A 20,136-nucleotide genomic window follows, 5' to 3' on the forward strand; every position below is an offset into this window, starting at 1 on the left:
AGACAGACTGAAACACACTTAAACATTAAAGAAACTGTTTCCTGTTGCCATTTTAATATAAACCTAAATAGAGTTCCAGTTATTTTTCAGTTAGTGATGCTGATACTAACACCAGTATGGAGGACCAACTCTGCCATATTTGACCCTCTTAGACAGCGGTACCCAACATTTTTTGCGCCACGGACCGGTTATATGTCAGATAATATTTTCACGGACCGCCCTTTAAAACGTGGGGGTAAATACGATCAAATAAAATCATACGACTGGTATAAAATCAAATACAAACAGCATAAAAATAAAACTCACCGTTATCTTGAATTAGTGGGAGCCATGACCTTGTTTCTCCGAAACAAACCGGTCCCATCTAAGCGTAATCGGAGACAATGACACATGAAGTGTGCTCGTGATGTCCAGTCTGCTCCGTAGCTTTGTTTTGGTCGCTGTAACCGCAGAAAATCCAGCTTCACAAAGATAGGATGTTATAGATAGGATGCATCTTGACCTGAATTAACCTGTGTCTAGAGGCACAGATGCACCGAATGATGTAATTGTGAGATAATAACCTAATGTTTTGTATTTTCAAAATAAAACACCACTCAGAGTCTGATCGTCGATAAATTATATATATATATTTTTTTTCTGTGCGGCCTAGTACCAAATGACCAACGGACCGGTACCGGTCCGCGGCCCGGTGTTTGGGGACCGCTGCTCTAAGACACAGCCCTTCCTCATTTGCATAATGAGGCAGAAATGCAGAAAGAAATGTAAAAATTACAGGCAGAAATAAATAGCATTGGAGAAATAAAGAGGGTAAAAAAATACAAAGGAAGAATAAAACACAATATATCATGCACATAAATACTTAAATAAGGAATAAAGTTGAAGATTATAACTGACAATAAATAAATAAGGTAATTATTACAAAGGCGAATAAATAAAGAAGCTAATTAAAAGAGATTGATACAATTATGTTGTTGTATAATTTAATTTTTACCTACATTTATTTGTTTGTGTTTTTGGGGGCAATTAATTGTATGATTATTTATTGAGCATTTATTTTTTTCGGTATTTATTTTAGATATGACAGAATTGGTCCTCCATACTCCAGTGTCCCAGGTTGCTGACACTTGAATTGTGATCGTCCTCCTGATACAGTGTGAATCTGAAGTCAGCAGTGTTTTCATCACAAGGAGCACCAATAATTACATGACATCCGCAGTGTATTCATCTATTCTTGGAGCCTCGGGGTGCAAACAGGCACCATCACCAGGCACACAAGTCTTTAAACAAGAATACAAGGGTTTTCACTGACTAAAAGATCTGTGGGGATCCTTGAATGACAAATAGTAAGGATGGTATAAAGTTTCCTGCAAAGATTGTACATTTTCACTTATCAAGTTGCAACCATAAACTTCAGAGTAATTTATTACAACCATAAGTTATGGATCACCCCTAGGATAATTCAGTATCATAAAGTGAAATGAAGATGATCAATGGTTTCTTCCAGCTTTGTCCTGGTTTTTCTATACATACTGTGTTATAGGCCATGATCACCATACCTGTACCTGCTGAAAAAACATTTCTACAGCATGAAGTTGTGTCATATTTCTGGATGCATATTTAAAGGATGCTCTGTGCATTGTTTCATAATCCAGGCCTGCTTCAATTCTAGCCCTCTCCTCTCTCTTGTGTCCTTTGGTCTTTATTATGCTATCTATTCAGAAACATTCTTTAAATGACTTTAGGGCTTTCACATTACGATTCATTCACTCAGATGGTATTCATCTACTGGAATGGATATCAGAGTAAAGACGACTAACTAATGTGCACCAAACCTTTTGTTTATTTAAATTTAGTTTTTAAAAAAAAAGCCCTTTTTTTATTTCAGTCGTCCATTTAGGATTCAACTAGTGCTGGTCTCGTCCCTACAAGTTTGCAATGTATTTTATTTTAGGATTTATTTTCAAAATAAAACATAACCACAAGCCATTTTATTTATAATCAGAGGTTTATTGTAAACATCCATGAGCCAAATATTGGAAATAAAAGGCAAAAGAAAATACAGAAGATTCAGAATCAACAGATATCTGAGAAAAGAAAAACATAAGGCACTTTTTTTTTTAAATGTGCAAATATATCCACATATTAACTCTTTAGTAAACACCATGAAATGTATTCCTAAAAGGATAAGGTATTGCACTTTTAATTTTTCTCAGATTTCTGAGTGACGTCTCGCCTAACTGGGTGTTTGCATTGTGACTTTTCTGTTTTTCACAGCAGGCGATGGCTCGGACTTCTGATAAGGGTTGAAACTGGTCCATAAAAGTGCTATTTGATTAAACGTAAGGAAACTATTAATGCAGGTCTGTTACATGCCAAGGGTTGAAGGGAAAACAGCGGGCTTTCCATTCAAATCAACAGTTGTTTGAGTGATTTAAAGCCATATAACCGGGTGTGTCAGCACGAAAAGCTGTAGGTAGATTGTAAACACCATGCTATTGGAAACTCTTAGTAATCCTGCAGGATTTCAAAGTGGCTAGCAAAGTCCTGCTGTCACTTTAAAGCCTCTAACAGTAGTTTCATCTGCATACATCCAGCTCATAGTGGCCTCGAGGTACAGAAAAAACAAAATAAAAAAAGATAAAGAGAGGAAAGGGTGTTTCAATTTAAAAAGTAATGGAACTGCTGCAGATAGAGTATTCTGCAGCTTACTTTTGGAGACCCAGGCCAGAACGCATGTTCTCATACACCACGTAGCTGATGCTGACAGCTGGGATCACCTTCATGAAATTGGGGAGGATTCCACGGTAAAGTCCAAAGAAGCCTTCCTTCTCCAGGATCTTCTTCACCATGCGGCCCATCGGCAGCTGCTCAGAGCCCTCAAGAGACGCTGGGAAGAAAGAGTTAATGTCAATAAGGAGAACCAAGCTCAAGATTTTAAAAACACACAGAAAAAAAGTTTAATATTTTTATTCAGTAAATTTTGACTGAAAAATAAAAAGGCCTCTAATAAAAAGTACTTGTAAAATATTATTGCACTATTATCAGAACTCATGGTCATGCTCCTTAGTTTAAAACTTTCAGTTCTTTTGTAGAGATGCTAAATAATGCTAAATTTGTGTTAAATTGCTAAGATGTTTAAAGATCTAAATTATCCCCATGTATCTCTATTAGAATCCTTAAAAGGGTGGCCTTCTAAATTCTTGTGTTATAAGTGAAAAATGGGCTATACAATAAAATTACATCACTATATTTTGTTAGATCACTATATTTTGTGTAGTCTTTAAACCAATAAAAAGGATTTAATCTTAGTTGTCAATTCCAAAGGTTTTCATTAAACTAAAGCATTAAATCTTACAGTTTTTTTCCCCTAACAAATTCAATAAGAAAAAAAATCTATCAACAAATCCTTATTTAATCTATTATCAAAACTGGATTTGTTGCACAACATGGCATGATGACAAAATGGCTTAAGAACAGTTTCTGTTCCATGAAACCCTGAGTTAAACCTCAGGTTATCTAACTAATCCACTAATCCTAATTTGGGACACGGATCTGGATTGATGAGAATATTTAGCTCTTCTAGATGTTTCCTCACACCTAACCGAGCTGAAAGACACGCCACTCAAGAAAGCTTTACTGTATATCCAGCAGCCTTTGCAGACTATAATCTATTAGTATAATGTAGTTCTAATAGTTTCAATAACAAAAAACAAATAAAACAGTTTTACAAGATTAATGTGACTACTGTAAGTAAATTAAATATTTGAGAACATAAAGCAATTTCTATAAATATGAGGGCATGTAATACTACAGGCAACAGGCTTATTTCCAACTGCACCAGACATTAAAAGGAGGGGTCACCAGTGCAGTGCCAGCGGGCACCTGGGGGCCCTCAAGGACCACGTGGGATGCCCTCAGCAATAGGCTAACTCTGAAATGTTGCTTTTTTCTTTTTTTAATCACACTTGAATTTATAAAGACCCCAAAATAAAAATATCTAACAGAAAAGTAGAAATTAAAAGAAAGATTACAAATATGCTTATTTGGCATGACGTTTAGGTGAATGCCGACTCCTCCATCCATGGGTCAATATTGGTAGCTCTTCCTATGACTCGGTACCCATAAAGTAGAAAAAGGCAGGTGACCCCTGTTTTAAAGCAACACTCTCGCTTTTAGCCACTAGGGGCGCTAGACCTGTAACTTCCTTTATAGTTGTCTAATTTGATTTGAAAGCTAAAAAGAAAAAGAAAAAAGCACTTATTGCATAGGATCAACAAATGTGTAGGTGTTTATGCTCAAAACTCGAAAACAAAATGTATTTGCTTAAGCTATTTAAGATATTTCTTTTTACAAACACTTTTTGTTTGCAGTAGGGCTGACACAACTAACGGATTAATCGATTATTGTAATAAGCTTCAAGTAATATAGTAATCAATCAATTATTTACGGAGTATAGAGACTCTAAAATAGCAGCAATTATACCAGGATTGTAAAAAAATATATCTATATTTTGCATTTAAGATAAAGAAAAAGAAAAAACAAATGTTTTCTGTCAATATGTTCTATCCAGAATTCCTCAAGTGGAAAAGTTTGAGGTTCACCTGTTTAATTTAAATAATCTTTGGCTACCTGATTATTTAATAAAAAAAAAATTATCACCAGATCTGAGTCCAGATAAGCTTTCTCAATGAATAGATTAGGATTGTCTTACCTTGTGCCTGCATGCGAGTGCGGATCAGCGCCAGGGGGTAGCTGGCCAGCTGACCACAGGTGCTGGAAATGGTACCGCAGCCCAGCAGCACCAGAACCCCCGGGTTTGCTGTGTCCTTGGCATACTTAGATAACCAGATGTTCTTTAAGCTCTGTGGGGAAGAGTGTTACAGGAAAACTCAGAACTGATTGATCATTTATAGAGAGGATAATTGCTCTTTAAATCACTCTGGTGTTTAAACTCTTTCAATGTAGCCAGATGGGCTTAAAATTATCACCACCCACCTCGTACACTGCCAGATCTATTCCAGCGTAGGGGATAATGCCAATAATATTGGGAACGTAGCCCTTGTAAAATGCCTTAACACCCTCCTTTTTCAGAATTTTCTTGGCACAGTCGAACATCCCTGAGTATTGTCCCGTTTTCCTCAGTGTCAGACGAGTTTTCATCACCTGAAAACAGATCAAGATAATCAATAAGCAAAGCAGCTAATTTTTAACTTGATCACAAAGAGAAGAAAAAACAACTCCGGGCAGCATTTGGTTTGAATTTTGCAGTACTAGAGTTTTACCTGGGTTGTGAGAATTCAGGCCTTATTTTTTTGAAACCAGTTTGAACCTTCAGCCATAGATGTATTTCTTTAATTTTCTACATTTCTCCTCTAATGTTGACTAAAATGTGGGTGATAGAAAAGATGACGGGGGTCAGGAGCCACATGTGGCCCTATAGGCTAACCAGAGTGACCGTTAATGAACCAATAATAAACAACAGGGCAGTGTTCACTTGTTTTATTGTTCTGTTCATGCATGATTTCCACAATAGAAATTCAATCATTTAGGATATGTACTTTTTTCTTGTTCTTAATTTTGCATCAGTATGGAATTTTGGAAAATACATATTAATTTTTGGCAAAAAAAATATCTTTTTTTGCCAAAAATAAAATGGCAATAAATGGCAATAAAATGATGTTCCTTCATCCCTAAATCAAGGTAATATTTTAGAGTCTTTATTAATTAAAGCTCTATCTTTGTTTTGTACATCATGCAGCGATCAGGACATTAGACAGCTGTATCCAGGGCCTCATCATCAGGAACAGCAGGTTCTGCCTGGAGAGCCTTTTCAAAGAAAGAGGCAATGCAGAAACTCTGCATTAAACGTATTTTCTGAAATAATCCTCAGCAAAGGGTTTTCATGATTTGTCTTGAAATGTTTGCTGAAGATCTTTGATAATGAAAGGAGGCATTTAGGTCTGCCTTTGTCCTTTTTTAATCCTCTAGTACGATTTTGAATAAAAAGAACAAAAACAAGCAAAAATACAAATTTCCATACTCTGAAAAAAAGAAATATTTGTTCATTTATGCCTTCAGTCATTTAATGTCATCAGAGGCTGGTGTAGATTGAAGGATTGTTTCTTAAAGTTGCATTGAAAAGTATGTATGAAAAAATATGCAATACCCGTAAAAAAGTCTTGCAAGAAACTTTGAATACCAGCAGCGTCATTAATCTAATAATCAACTATTCATATATTATTTAAATAAGTTAACAAGTCTTCTTTACAGCTGGGCAAAGAAGACAGATTTAAATGTTGATGGTAGATGACTTCAGCAAATCAACATCATTTTTATGGTAATAAAACTGTGAATATTTTCAATATTAGGTCAAGAACTAAAGACTGAGATGATAAAGAGCTGGAAATTTGCTCCCACAGGCAAACTGATCGTTCATGGATAAAGCTAGATCTTTGCTCACCTCCATGGGGTAGATGGCAGTTTGTGCTGTGGCTCCAGCCAGCGATCCCGCCATGAATCTCTCATGGGTCTGAATCTTTCCCGGTTCGCTGGCCAACAGCTTCTTATACTGAGGGGATGGTTGGACACATACACAACACATTCAGACTCAATTACAACATCCCCAAAAAATGATAAAAAATAGATGGCATTCAGTTATAGAATTGATACCCGTTCATACGCCATGAACTTAATGGCCGTCTCTGGGGCGATCTTCAGGACGTTAATGCCATTTCCTCTCCACAGAGACGTCACCCCTCCTTCTTTTAACATCTGCTTAAAACCCCCAACCAGGCTGATTTTGTTGCTCTTAGAAGCGTGAACCTGTAAATAAAAAACAAAAAAAATAACAATGTGCCATGTTCAAGTAACAATGTGCCATGTTCAAGTCAAACTCCTAAATGCAAAGTCACAACTAAAAATGCACAAAAAACTGAAACTGGTATGATCACAAATATTAAAGGTAAAGTGGAGGATGTTCTTTTTCCAGGTGGATCATTTAAATAAGTGGTCTTCCTAATCGTCAATCATTCCGGTGATATGTTTACATAAGGCCATCCTACGTGCTCGTCCCCATTTTCACTTACCAGTGGTGAGTCTAAAATAGTGGAAAAAATGTAAATCTTCTTTTGGAAAGTAAGCTTATATGAGTGATGCAAACAGCAACTTTTAAAGAGAGCGTGCATGAGGTGAAATGGGCTCATGCACGCTCTCACACACGTATAATAGGCATTCCCTCTTGGGAGCGGGTACAGGGTTGTGCAGGTGCATTTTTTTTTAAGTTAGAGAGGTCTTTTAAAAAATTCACGAAAATCCTCCTCTATACCTTTAATTATAATCAATTTATGCTGGACAATTTCTTCAACAATCGTGGCATAAAAAAAAATATCTGACCCACCTGCATGAAGACCTTCATTCTGTCTAGCGGGGCAGTTCCTGTACGGGACACAGCTCCGGCCATGGCGCCGGCCATCAGCTGCTTCCACCACATCCCTGTCGTCTTCTCCTCCTCTGTGAACTCATCTGGGATGGTCAGGCTATCGCCAATATCCAGCACCTAAAGGCATCACAATCACTTTAATACATTGTTCTTTGCAAACTTTTATTATCTGGAGTAATTTAAGCTTTTCACTGAATTAAGAGACTAAGAAAAACATTAAAGTTAACATTAAAGACATGTAGAAAAGCATAAAGAAAACAGAAGAAATGTCTGTCTACTTGAGCAGAGAGAATGGGTCAGCAACAACCATGCAAACCTGATGTAGAGTCTTTAATTAGACAATAAACATGATTTAAACCGATTCCTTCCCATTTAAAATACATGCTTTACACTTAACGCTCAGCAGAATGGGGCATTCTTCATTTTCTCACCCAGTTTGAGTAATTGCAGTTTAAAGCATCACAGCACACTCCAAAATAAGGAAAAATAAACATATAAAAAGATTCTCCCCTCATCTAAAACACTTTACTTCATTAGCCAATTGTCACATGTGGAAGTTTTGCTGTTTGGTCAAAATTTGGTCCCTGCAGCACAAACTATGCAACAAACATGACACAACATCACGTTTTAACTGACTTTTTCTTTAATTTTGGTTTTACATGTTTATCTAATAGATGATAAAAAAGACATCCTTAAAAAGGAGCTGAATTATATAAGCTTGATCTAATTATTTGATCTAATATGTTTTACCTAAATCAATAGAAAAAAGGCACAATAATAAAAATGTTTTACATCAACATATTTTTAATAGAAGGAAGTTTTGCAACTTGATTCTGTAAAAAATGAATAATAATTAAATATGTGAATGCCTTAATTTCTTTATTTCTATCACTTTACAGAGGATTAATAACTGATGTTAGGACCTACCATATCCACATCCACCTCATAGATCCCTCCGCCATCTTCAAATTCAAGGAAAAACCAGTGAGCCTGCTGCTGCTGAGGCTGCAGCAGAGCCATGGTCATCCAAAGGATTTACCAGAGCAACAGAGTTCTGTTTGGAGCAGGCTCCCCACCACAGATTCAGGAGGATTCTTCACACTATTCAATTAAAAAGACCCAGAACCTATGCTGGTGTCCTGCAGAGATAAACACTGTATCCAGAGCGCCCAGCAGGAAGCAGTTTGAATACAGCAGGTGGTGGAAAGTTCTAAGTGCCATAAATGTTACCGTTAACTGATGCAACCTCACTGGTGCCTCAGCCCAACTACTCTCCTCTCAGCCTGAGCTGCTCTAAATGCTTCTCCTTTCAACGCATCTATTCCAAATCCCCCTGATGGGCTAATCTGGATAGAGGTCAGATTAAAATTAGCTCATCTCGGCTGGGGTTTAGGAAGCAGCGGGTAATTCATCCACGTAGGCTGAGACGGCAAACAGAGACTGCTAACGTCAGAGATCAGCCGCGGTCTGGCTCTTCACAATGTTTGAGTGTGAGCAGGCTATCGGAACAGATCCCTTGACTAATATAACCTAAATTAAGTATGACAAGGTTATACTCCTGGTGTTAATCTATAAGGAATAGATGGAATAATATTCTGTGTAATCTACAATTAATCCTGATAGGCTTTTTTGTGTGACAATATGGTGATACTGTGGGATTTTTTTTTTTTCAGAACAAGGGGATCATACACAGAGAATGTCATACTGTTGTATAGACAGATACATTACCAGGCAGATATTTTTGGTTGATATTTCTCTGAATTGGCATTTGCTGATATGTGCATGCTTCACGGTGCCCTGAGATCACATGAGCTCAATGCATTGCTGCTCCCTCCAGCAGCTATCTTTAATGTTTTTGGATGTTTAATTCATAAATTTTTCTTTTGCTTTTTAAATTGTTAAAATAACTAGAAACTTATTTTCCAGTATAAATTTTTTTTTCTAAGTAGGTTTAAATCCATTTAAATGCGTCTGCCTCTACTTGCGTTCCTCTCAGGAAAACTAATCCCTCAGTCATTCATGCTTTCAGCCTCACCATGAATGGACACTCAGCTAATCATTCAATTTCACTGAAATATTTGTTCCAAAATATTTAACTTATTTGGATCTTTATGCTCCTCCCCCTTTTTTCATTGTTGTAATCATGCTTCTTTTATGTATAAAAAGCAAACAGTAGACTTCACTGGTAATACATTTAAAATTAAAACCATTATGCATGACTATTACAAAATAGTCATTAAAATAGTTATTAATGAATAAAGACAAAAAAAAAGGTTGAAAAAGCAAAAAGTTCTCAAAGTTTTGAATAGATCTCTGTCTGAATTAGTGGCCAGAATCTCCTCTCACCGTGCTGTGCTTCCAGTAGCGAATTATCTCCTGCAGGCTGGTTGCCGGGTTAAACAGGAAGTGCTCCCTCCATTCGTTCCAGTCCACAGACATGGTGCCGTCAACATCGATACTGGAGAGCAGAGAGAAACAGATTTACTGAACGTCTTCATTTTTAGTGGATAGTAAAAAATGTAATTAAGCGAGTAGAAACTAAGAAATTCCCTCTAAATATTTTGGTGGTAAACGTTTCTAAATTATTAATGTTTGAACATAGTTGGTACATTTTTGTGACAATTTTCTTTTTAAAATTTAATGACCATAAAATAAAATATATATCCAATTATTTTTGATGGTTGCCTTGGGGACGGTGGATCCCTGATCCAAAGGTCACTATTTTATTGGGATTTCATTCAAGAGACCAAGATAAAACACAATAAAAAAGATTATTTAAAAAAAAAAAAGAAGACATGGTATTCGGGCTGCTATTGATTGATTTATTGATTCAGGCTATTGATCATCTGATGACAAGGCAAGGCTAGGATGTGGAGGACCTGCAGGTCAGATGAATCCAAAAATGTTTTCTGTCTGACTGTGCAGATCAGAGAGCAATTCCAATGAAGACACATGGCGAAGGCAGCATCATGCTGTGGGAAAGCCTTTCTTCAGCTGGGAAAGGGAAGCTGGTCAGTGGATGGAGCTAAAATACAACAAATCCTTAAAGCTGTATAATAAAACTCACCACTGGTTAACTGAGAATCTGTAAGAAGGGTTGAAAGCAGATTTTTATAGACTCCCCCCACCCAATCCAATATTAAGCTAAAGCTTGTTTTTAAAGAAGTAGAATAAACATCTAGTCTCCATTTAGTCTACAGATATGCACAAACTATAAAAGTCTTGACTCAGGGGGATTAATATAAAGGTATATTATAATTTTCTTATTTTAAAGTAAAAAAAAATAATTTGTTTCCATTTGACAATCATATGAATCGTTATGTTTATAAAATACCAAAAAACAGGATGACAAAATGTTAAATAGTTAAAGGGTTGTAGATATTGTTGCAAACTCTCAATTTGATCAAAGATAAGGAACAAGAAACCAACAAACAAACCATAGAATGCAGATATCGCAGCTAAACTGAGACCCATCGACTCAGGAAAAATCTTACAGATTCCATTCAAATTATCACTTGTAACACAAAAAAATGAAAAGCAAATTCAACAATTCAACTGTCAAGTACATTTAAAAATGATGAAATAGCTCAAGATCATTTTCCTGCACTACGAATGAACTAGTGTATCAACAACAGGACTGACATTTACTTTCAAATACAGCCCAGTTTATAGATTTGAGGGGGAAAGTTATTTTTACAAAACCTTACAGAGAACAATAGCTTAAAAATGCACAAAAAAATAAAACCAGACATCACAAAGAACAGAGATTTTACATATTCTACTTGATTTAACACAAAAAGGAAGAACTTTTTTTCCCCCCTTCGTTTATGTCTGCTCTGGTATTTAACCCACACCCTTTGTTGTGGTTTTTCAAACCAAACCTCTCTGTCTGACTCACACATGGGCGTAGGTTTGCATAGGGACCATAGGGACATGTCCCTACCAAAATTTTGGAAGGACCTATTTGTCCCTACCAATAATTGGATGTGAACAACATGTTTATAATTTACTATACAGCAGCCGCTTCTTTTCCTCTCGCAGCTTCTCTGCCTGGTAGCTGCAGCTGCCTGCTCTTTCCTGTCCCTTTCACATAGCAGCGCATCAACTGTGCTGCGCGGTTTAACTCTCTGATTATTCTGCCTTAAGTTCCGCCTTCTCTCTTTCTGATTGCGTGTTTTCTAGTCTGTATGTGTGCGCGCGCGGGTGCTTGGAGCGCGAAAAAAAAGATGCTAAAATAAATTAATATTGGGCTACGAAACTAGTCCAAATTAAAAAAAATATTATCTACGCTAAAACAGGCGAAAGCTTCTGATTGGAGTTCTGTAAAGAAGCAGGAGAGAGTTTTTTGATTTGTGGAACTTGAGAAATGTAAGTTAACAACGTTAGGATTTCTTTTATTTTATCTTTTAATCAGATAGCCAAAGGCTCCTTAAAGAAGATCTTTTGTGAAATGAAACCAGGTAAAACAGAAACGTTTAAACGTTTCCTTTGGAGGAGTTCTGGATGGAGAATATTGACAGACAAAAACTTTTTTTTTTTTACTTTTTAAATGCTAATATTTTTTTATAATCTTGGTATAATTCCTGCTCTCAGTGGGTCGCTCTGTCGGCTAAAGGCACATTTTAGTGGCCCTATACTCCAGTTTACGATTAGTCAATTACATAGTTCACGATTATTTAAATAATTTGTTAATATGATTGTTTCAGCCATAGATAAAATACATGAAATTAGCTACACAGAGTAACTACAGCCCAGATGTACAACTTCTAATATTAATATTTTAAATGCTCAGTGTCAGTTCCTCTTATAGTTCCAGTGCACATGTAAATACAATACAATTATTTGCCGTCCCTTGAATGTATTATTTTGCATGATCCAGAGAGAGCATATTAGATAAAAAAATAATAAGAGTGGGTTTTACCTCTGTTTACCTCTGCACAATTCTATATCTTCAAAAGAAAACACAGGATAAATCCACATATTATAGACGATATTTGGTTAAACAGACACTGTCTTAGTCGCAGGTAAATTTAAATGCAATCCTTTTCAAAGTGGAAAAAGTCCTAATTCCACATTCATCAGAGCCAGTGATGCTTTAAATATTGATAAACAGCATCTAGAGCATGTAGTGCTTATGAGATTTGTATTAATGTAGCAAGAAATGCTGCTGTTCTCTTTTAACAAAATGAGCCCTGAAGCTCACATTAAACATAAAAAAGAGCATGCATATTTTTTGCAAAGGACCAATGAAACTGAAGAATAGTGTCCCTACCAAAGTTGAAATCAAACCTACGCCCTTGGACTCACACATCCTGTTTGACAGCCTTTTTGCCCCAACTATTACTTGTGTCTTCCTTTACATATTGTAATGCCACTTCATGCATTTTTTTCTGTAAAGCACTAACCTGTTTTGAATTGGAAGCCGAAAGGAAAGGGAAATAAAAAAAACAACATCAGACATATCCGAAAATGTAAATCTTACCAAGACATGAAAATAAACTAATTGTAAATAACTGTAAAACGCTGCTAGGAGATGAATGCTAACTATGAAGGAGCCGCAGAGATGCAAAATTTAAGGGAGAAGAGGATTTTATGCCACAGCTGTTAGTCATAAAATGATCAAATTTGTCTTTTAAAGGAAAGGTCTGGTCTGCAAGTAATACTCAATTGATCATTGTGACTTAATGAATTTAGCATTAATCAGTAAAAAAAAAAATATATTAAAATTGGGCCATTTTTGCCCAAATAAAGTCACACCTAACTCCTGACATCTTCCGGCAGTGACGTCATAGTGTGGTAAGCCGAGCGCCATTCTCCCCACTTTACAAGCAAAATCAATGGGAACTACTAGACACATCTGCAATCAACCACAATTATTGAAGATTTCGAGAGGATTTTAGCATTGAAATTCGCGAGAGCTATTGTTAAAGTGACAATACCCACGTGCATGAATGTAGTTGGATGTTTTAATGCTTGGGGTAAAAGTGAAAAAATAATTAGTTATTTCACCTCTCTAATTCATGATCCTCCACGGATCGGTTCGTCGTTGGATTGCCAACTTAAAGAGGGAGGATTTGCCATAGAATTTCTGGCCAGAGAAAAAACACGTAATATGTAGCCAACATTTTAAAGAAGAATGTTTTTAACACGACTTGGATAACAGCGTTGTGAAACCACCAGATACAGCATTGGGACTTGATCAACAGCTGATACCGCACCGTGACGTCACAAACCGGTAGGAGGCAGTAGTGTTCTGTGATTCTGGTAAAGCATAGTCAAATTAAATTACTCTAAATTAAAAACACTTATCATTTATTGAACAGCATGTAATAATTTCATTTCTGAATTACTTTCAGAAGTTTGAATTCTGAATGTGACCGGACTTTTCCTTAAAATAGAGGCATGAGGAAAGCCATTGCTATATAAAGGCGTCAAAGAGTTAATGTTTACAGCAAGCCACGTAGAGGAACACAGTAAACATGGGAGAAGGGGACCAAAATGTTCCCTTTTATAAAGCCGCGGACCGAACAAAACTTTAACTTGAAATTACATCATGTAGCCATGGCTCAGCGGAGGACAGACATTTTGCAATCAGAAAGTAACTGGTTAGATGCTTGCTTCATCCTCTGCCAATTGGATGCATCAGTATGAATGTGTGCATCTGTGAGCTTGACTGGGTGAATGAAACTAGAAAAGCTCTAACATTCAAATGTACAAGCAGTCCATTAGACCTATTAAAAAAAAAAAATGCACATGCACAATCCTGAACCCCCTGAGAGGGAACGCCTATTAAATGCGTGCGGGAGAATGCACAAGCCCATTTCTCCTCGTGCACGCTCTGTTTAAAAGTTGCTGTTTGCATCGCTCATACAAGGTTACTTTACAAAAGAAGATTTGCAATTTTTCCACTATGTCAGACTCAGCACCAGTAAGTGAAAATGGGGACGAGCATGTAGGACGGCCTTACTTAAAGGGATAGTTCGGTATTTTTGACATGAATCTGTATGGCATCCCGATCACCAGCGGCATGCAATCACACTGACTTACCCCTGGCAGCGTCCCTCCGCCGCGGAAGGAGACATGGCTGTTGTTGGGCTCGCTGTCTGAATGACGGCGCGCACTGATACGAACAGAGAGAAAATAGGACCAATTGATAACGACGTGTGACTTTTTCCACTACAATGTTTTTGGGATGCGAAAATATCACTCTTTTGGACACATAATGTTTTGGGAAGAGAAAAGTTTTATTTCGCTGTTCCTAAAAACCTGCAGGACTACTTTCGGCTTGACCAAAACTGGACGATAACTCTGCTCACAGGACGCTGCCAGGGGTAAGTCAGTGTGATTGCATGCCGCTGGTGATCGGGATGCCATACAGATTCATGTCAAAAATACAGAACTATCCCTTTAAACACATCACCAGAATAATTGACAATTAGGAGGAGCACTTTTACAATTAGGACAATTAGGATGATCCACCTGGACAAAGATCATCCACCACTATACCTTTAAGGAAACAGAAACCAGGTTATCTAACTCTACAGTTAAATTATATTTGAATCTGTAAATATTACTTTAAAAGTAGATATAAATTTTAATGCAAATGATTCTATTTGAGGGGTTTTTTAGGGCTGTTCAAACCCCATATCTTACCTACTAATTCACAAAAACTTTAAGTAGTCACATTTAAGTATTTTGTGTCCAGCCAAGTGTTTATAAAAAAAATTAAAATACCTTTAGAAAAGTATTTTTTTATATCTCTCTTCTCACCTAAACGTCCTGATTGCAGCTGTGCAGGATATTACAAAACGCCGTTTGGTAGCATCTCTTTTAAGGAGGAATGAATATTTGATATAGTAAAGTCACACTGTCTGGTAAATAGTCTGTCTTTATAAATTAAGAGGTAGTTTATTTATTGTTCTGGGAGGAAGTAGTGTGGGGTACTAGCTTTTTATCATGTGACACCTGCTCCCCCCACCGCTCCCTGGTTATCTTTCCCTCACACTTGTCTCCACCTTAAGCTTCTGCTGCTTAAAGCCGCTTCCTTTAAACTTTCATTATAAGACACTTTATTTTTGCTTCTAGAAATTGTACACATTTCTGCAACTGATCCACTTTTGCAACCAAGACCACAGGATAGAGTGTAGATGTTAAAATACCTCTCAAGGATCTTCTTTGCATCCTCTTTGCTGATGTCCATACCCAGATCAGCAAGAGACTGCTTTATCTCCATGTAGTCGATTTTACCTGTTCAAACAGACGAGCCGAGTGAAGAGGAGAAACTCAAACAAAGATTCAAAGACTCGACTCTGGGAATTTTCTCTGTACCATCGTTGTTCTTGTCCAAGCTCTTGAAAGTCAGACGCAGCTTCTTCTCGTGCTCCTTCAGGTACTTGGTGAACTCGCTGAAGTCCAGTCCATCATCTTTGTCTTTGTCACCAGAAGAAATTATTTTCTAGAGTAAAAACAAAACAAAAACAACATCAGCGGTGGGGTTCCTCACAAGTCTTTCCCAGATCTGCTTCTTGAGTTTCTGACCTCCTCTCTGGTCGAAGGAAGAGCTTTGAGGTCTGAGGAGAAATTAGGTGACTCTACCATCTCCCACACAAGCAGCAGTAGGAATTCTGCCAGTAGGGGGCAGCATAAGAAAAAGATAAGCTTCCTCACATGTCCACACTTAGTTCCTGTGTCATCTTCTCAGTGCTCTTAGATAAGTAACATGCAGAACTCATGTTGCTTTAATTTCATTTGAATATATTTTGATAATATTACAATATATTTTTTCCTGTTCCAGTCTAAAATCTACAGAAATAACACATCTAATGTCTTTAAGTCTGTAGATAACATAAAAGCAACCAGTTTGGAGATTTATTACTGCTTATCATATCCCTGAAAGCTTTTTATTTATTTATTTTACAGCCCTGAGTCACACGCACAGCAGTGGCCTCTCCTTCATTTAACCTTTTAACATTCACTCATATAAAGAGGGATTCTTTCTTTAGGGCCCAACAGCTCCCATTAATCTGAAGCTTTACCTTTTAAGGTAAAATCCCTCAATTCCTTTATATGTCAGTCGCTGTGCTTTTTAGCAGCCGGATCCTGCAGCTTTTTCTAAAGAGAAACATAATGTCTAGATAGTTGTGATCAGTACAATGAATTAAAATTCAAACTTTTTAGAAAAATTTAGGAAAATTCGAAACAGAAACAAAGCTTCTGAAAATTCATCATGGTTATGACAGATAAGGTTACAGTAACAGCTGGTTTGCTTGCTGTAGAGAAGGATCTACTGTATTTCACCTGTACATCTCAGGATAGACCTTTAATCTACATTGAAGCTGAAACAATTAAACAGATTAATCTTGATAAATCGATTATTGAAATCATTTCAACTAATTTAGTAATCTATTAATCGTTAACTGGAGTATTGAGACTCTAAAATATGCCTTTAGCTGACAGAGCAACCCACTTAGAGTAGTAATTATTAAAATTGTAAACAAAATACATACTAATTTTGCATTTAAGATGAAAAAAAAATAAAATGTGTCTGTCAATACGCTCTACCCAGAACTCCTGAAGTGGAAAGGTTTTAGTTTCACCTGGTTTAATTTAGTAAAAAAAAAAATCTTTAAATAACCTTAAACTAATCAATTATTATTGGTTAATCGAAAAAAAAAAATTTAAACATTATTCGATTTGAAAATAATTGTTATTTGCACAACTAATCTACATTAACCCATTTTTCCAGATAACCTTAAAATGCTGCTCCTGGACTTTTACTGAAAGGTAAAATCAACAGTTTATTTCATTCAGGCTGTTGCCTACATTCTTAAGAAACAAAATAGTTTATCTGACTACCTAAGGAAATATGTGGACTTTACTTTTATGTAAATGATCTTATTTTAAACAGAGAAATTCCAAATTCCTCCTTATGTTCTAGAGTTTGGAAAGCTGAGCTGGGTTCCAATTCTGGCTCGGAATAAACCAATCAAGAAACTAATTCTTTTAATATCAGTTGTTGTTTGTTTCTATAAACAAATTATTGAATTATCTTTTGTTGTAATAGATAAATTAAAATAAAATTTGCATTACTGAATTTAAACCAGGCTCAATCATCCAGTTAAATTCTTGTTGATTTTACTGTAGTTTTGATAAAAAAAGATCCTCACAAATATTCTGAAATCTTCCTGTTTATTAAAAAAAAGAAATCTTTTATTTTCATTTAGCTTACCCAGGTCAGAAACACCAGGGGAAATGACAAACCACCTGGTTTCTGATCAGACATGCTGGAGCAGTTTCAGGTGAACTGCCTTGCTCTAGGGCATATTTCCACATTAGTAAATTCAACTTTCACACAACAAACAAAATGGAGGCTGAGTTTAGGTCGTTTAGTTTGCTTAAACCAGACGATCTGCAATGCAGCTATAACTAGTACAACCATCCATAATGACAAGATGTTCACAGAGACTGTACAAGAAAATCCCACCTAATCTAAAGCACAATTTTCATATTTGCATTTTCTAAACATAAACTTGTCTTATCCAGTCAAACATGGTGATAAATTAGTCTGTTTATCAATTTTTATTGAAGCTCGGCTAAACATTCATATTAATTTGATTTCAAAATGTCTGTTTATTTCATAGAAGTATTTTCCAGAGAAATAATTAGTACACCTCATAAAGGTAGCCACCCAGCCCCCAAACATTAAGACCCTCCTCTAAGAAACAGATCCAGTTCTTGCCTATGCTTATGCAAGTAAACATATCTAACTTTATATGGGTGCATGAGCCAAAAAAAACAGTTATCAGCCCCGCAGCAGACTTCAGCATGCAAAATATGATGCAAAACTTATTCCAACAGTATAATTAATACATTTCAAGGTATTATACTGAGAAATATATAGCACTGACTACAGTAGTAATGCACCAATCATTCATCCAGAGAATGTTTCAATCCCCTTTATTAACCTTTGATCGGAGGTCAACAAGTCAAAAACTGAAAAGTCTGCAGGATCCTGGCTCCTATTTTAACAACTCCCACCATCGTTCATCCATACATTCATTTTGATCCATTTCTATAATGAGAAATGTTTTTTTTTTTAAAGAAAATGCTACAGGCTGTTATTTATCTTCTTAATGTAGTTCTGATGGAAGCAAAAAGTCTGAATCAGTCCAAGTTGGAGTCAGCAGGTTAATCAATTGGGGCATCTACAGAATAGGGGATTTGTTTAAAATTAAACTGATCTGTGTGAAGAATATTACCAATTAGTCAGACAGGAAATATACATTTGATTGCAATTAAATCGGATTAAATACACTGATTTTGTTGTTTTTTCCATTATGGTTAAAAATGAATAAATATTTTCTTTTTCATCCTTTCCATTTAAAATGACTAGTATGGCACATTAGATTAAACTGATTAGACTTACACACAACATTTCTTACTGAAAAGCATAAAAGTATATGTTTTCCAGTATGCATCTACCTGAGCAGCTCTCTTCCCAGTCTGGATGCCCATTGCAGCCATTCCTGCTCTGAGCTCACTAACATCCACTTTCCCATCCTTGTTGGTGTCCAGCTTTGCAAACAGCTCCTCATAGTTCTTTGATGGATCTCCTGCGCACCGACAATCCGTGAAAAACAGCTTTCTCACTGCAGGATACATGGTTTCAAGCTGAAAAAATAAAAACAAATCCAACGAGGCCTACAGAGAGCTCCACACGCACAACCCAAGCAACGATGGGGAAACGAGCGCAAGTCGACTCCTGCGGTTTGGCACTTCTGGTTTTAGACAGAAGGAGAGTTTGGCCCGATTTTAACAAGATATCCGCGCTGCAACCTGAATAGGAAACTACAGGAGATCCTCATGGGACACTGGAGTGTGTAATCCGCAAAGAAAAACTTAAAAAAGGTTTATATGAAAGTAAAAAAAAAATACTTCAGCGGATGAGGTAGGCTGGCAGAGGGTGGAGAAAGACTCGCCCCAGTTGGCCTAGAAGACCTCCTACTTTTACTGCGCACACAGACACACCCATCTCAGAGCCAGCAAACATCGAGAATAGTTTTTGCTTTCGACGTGAGCTTAACCTGTTCTTAGAACTCATTCCAATAATTGAAATATTTATGGTTGGTTTTACACACACATCAGAGCGTTTACATGTCATAAACTGAGACCCACCCATAGTGCAAAGTCGATGTGACAACCGTACTTTAAATATGTGTTATTCCTTTAAATATCCGGTAGATGTCGCAAAAATTCCGTTGTTTTTTTTAATATTTATGTATTTTACCGCAGTGAAAAGTTTTAACCACTAGGTGGCAACAACGAACATGATAACAGTTGGTAGTTTCGCTTTGTTCTAATCTGTTCAATCAGTGCTGCAGTTTTCCCGTTGACAAGCAGGGGGAGCTCGAGTAAAGAGGCGGGCTTTATTTTGAAGAGCAGCTAGTTCAAAGTGGTCACGACTGTATATCCCTTTAGTAAAGAGGCACTTCAAAGTAAAAGAAGACTCAAATAAAGCTAGTTTTAGCTTTAGTAGTAACAAAACAGTAATTTATTCCTACATAGACTTCATAATCGTGTTTCCTTATTTAGATATAATACTGGGTATAATATCTTAAGCAGAGTTTATTTTCATGATAGAGAAGATTGTAATGTTTATGAGGTAAAGTCATATTTCTTTTGTTTCTCAAATTCTA

The 20,136-nt window shown here is 36.5% G+C and overlaps 1 protein-coding gene across 2 annotated transcripts; it reads right to left on the minus strand.

The window, feature by feature from the left end:
- Positions 1-1,989: 1,989 nt before the first annotated feature.
- Positions 1,990-19,416, minus strand: slc25a24 (solute carrier family 25 member 24). 2 transcript variants are annotated; one of them, XM_038295075.1, is made up of 10 exons: positions 18,923-19,416; positions 15,770-15,896; positions 15,601-15,688; positions 9,788-9,899; positions 7,400-7,558; positions 6,673-6,825; positions 6,464-6,571; positions 4,999-5,166; positions 4,715-4,865; positions 1,990-2,890 (listed from the first exon to the last, which is right to left on the minus strand). In XM_038295075.1, the coding sequence occupies exons 1-10, from the start codon at positions 19,100-19,102 to the stop codon at positions 2,709-2,711; spliced, it is 1,428 nt and encodes a 475-aa protein (XP_038151003.1). In that variant the 5' UTR covers positions 19,103-19,416; the 3' UTR covers positions 1,990-2,708. The 2 variants fall into 2 exon arrangements, with proteins under 2 accessions (XP_038151003.1, XP_038151004.1); XM_038295076.1 differs by lacking the exon at positions 18,923-19,416 and adding an exon at positions 15,980-16,111.
- Positions 19,417-20,136: the final 720 nt, after the last annotated feature.

This window comes from Cyprinodon tularosa, unplaced genomic scaffold (genome assembly GCF_016077235.1).
Source record: "Cyprinodon tularosa strain WSP-4 unplaced genomic scaffold, ASM1607723v1 ctg35, whole genome shotgun sequence".
Lineage (NCBI taxonomy): Eukaryota > Metazoa > Chordata > Actinopteri > Cyprinodontiformes > Cyprinodontidae > Cyprinodon > Cyprinodon tularosa.

Bases quoted from the DNA above. Each gene is read 5' to 3' on its own strand.
- slc25a24 (XM_038295075.1), bottom strand. From the start codon at position 19,102: ATGTATCCTGCAGTGAGAAAGCTGTTTTTCACGGATTGTCGGTGCGCA. The intron at 4,866-4,998 runs GTGGGTGGTGAT...TCTTCCCCACAG, and splicing joins TAGATCTGGCAGTGTACGAG to AGCTTAAAGAACATCTGGTT. The intron at 2,891-4,714 runs GTAAGACAATCC...CTTTCTTCCCAG, and splicing joins CACTCGCATGCAGGCACAAG to CGTCTCTTGAGGGCTCTGAG.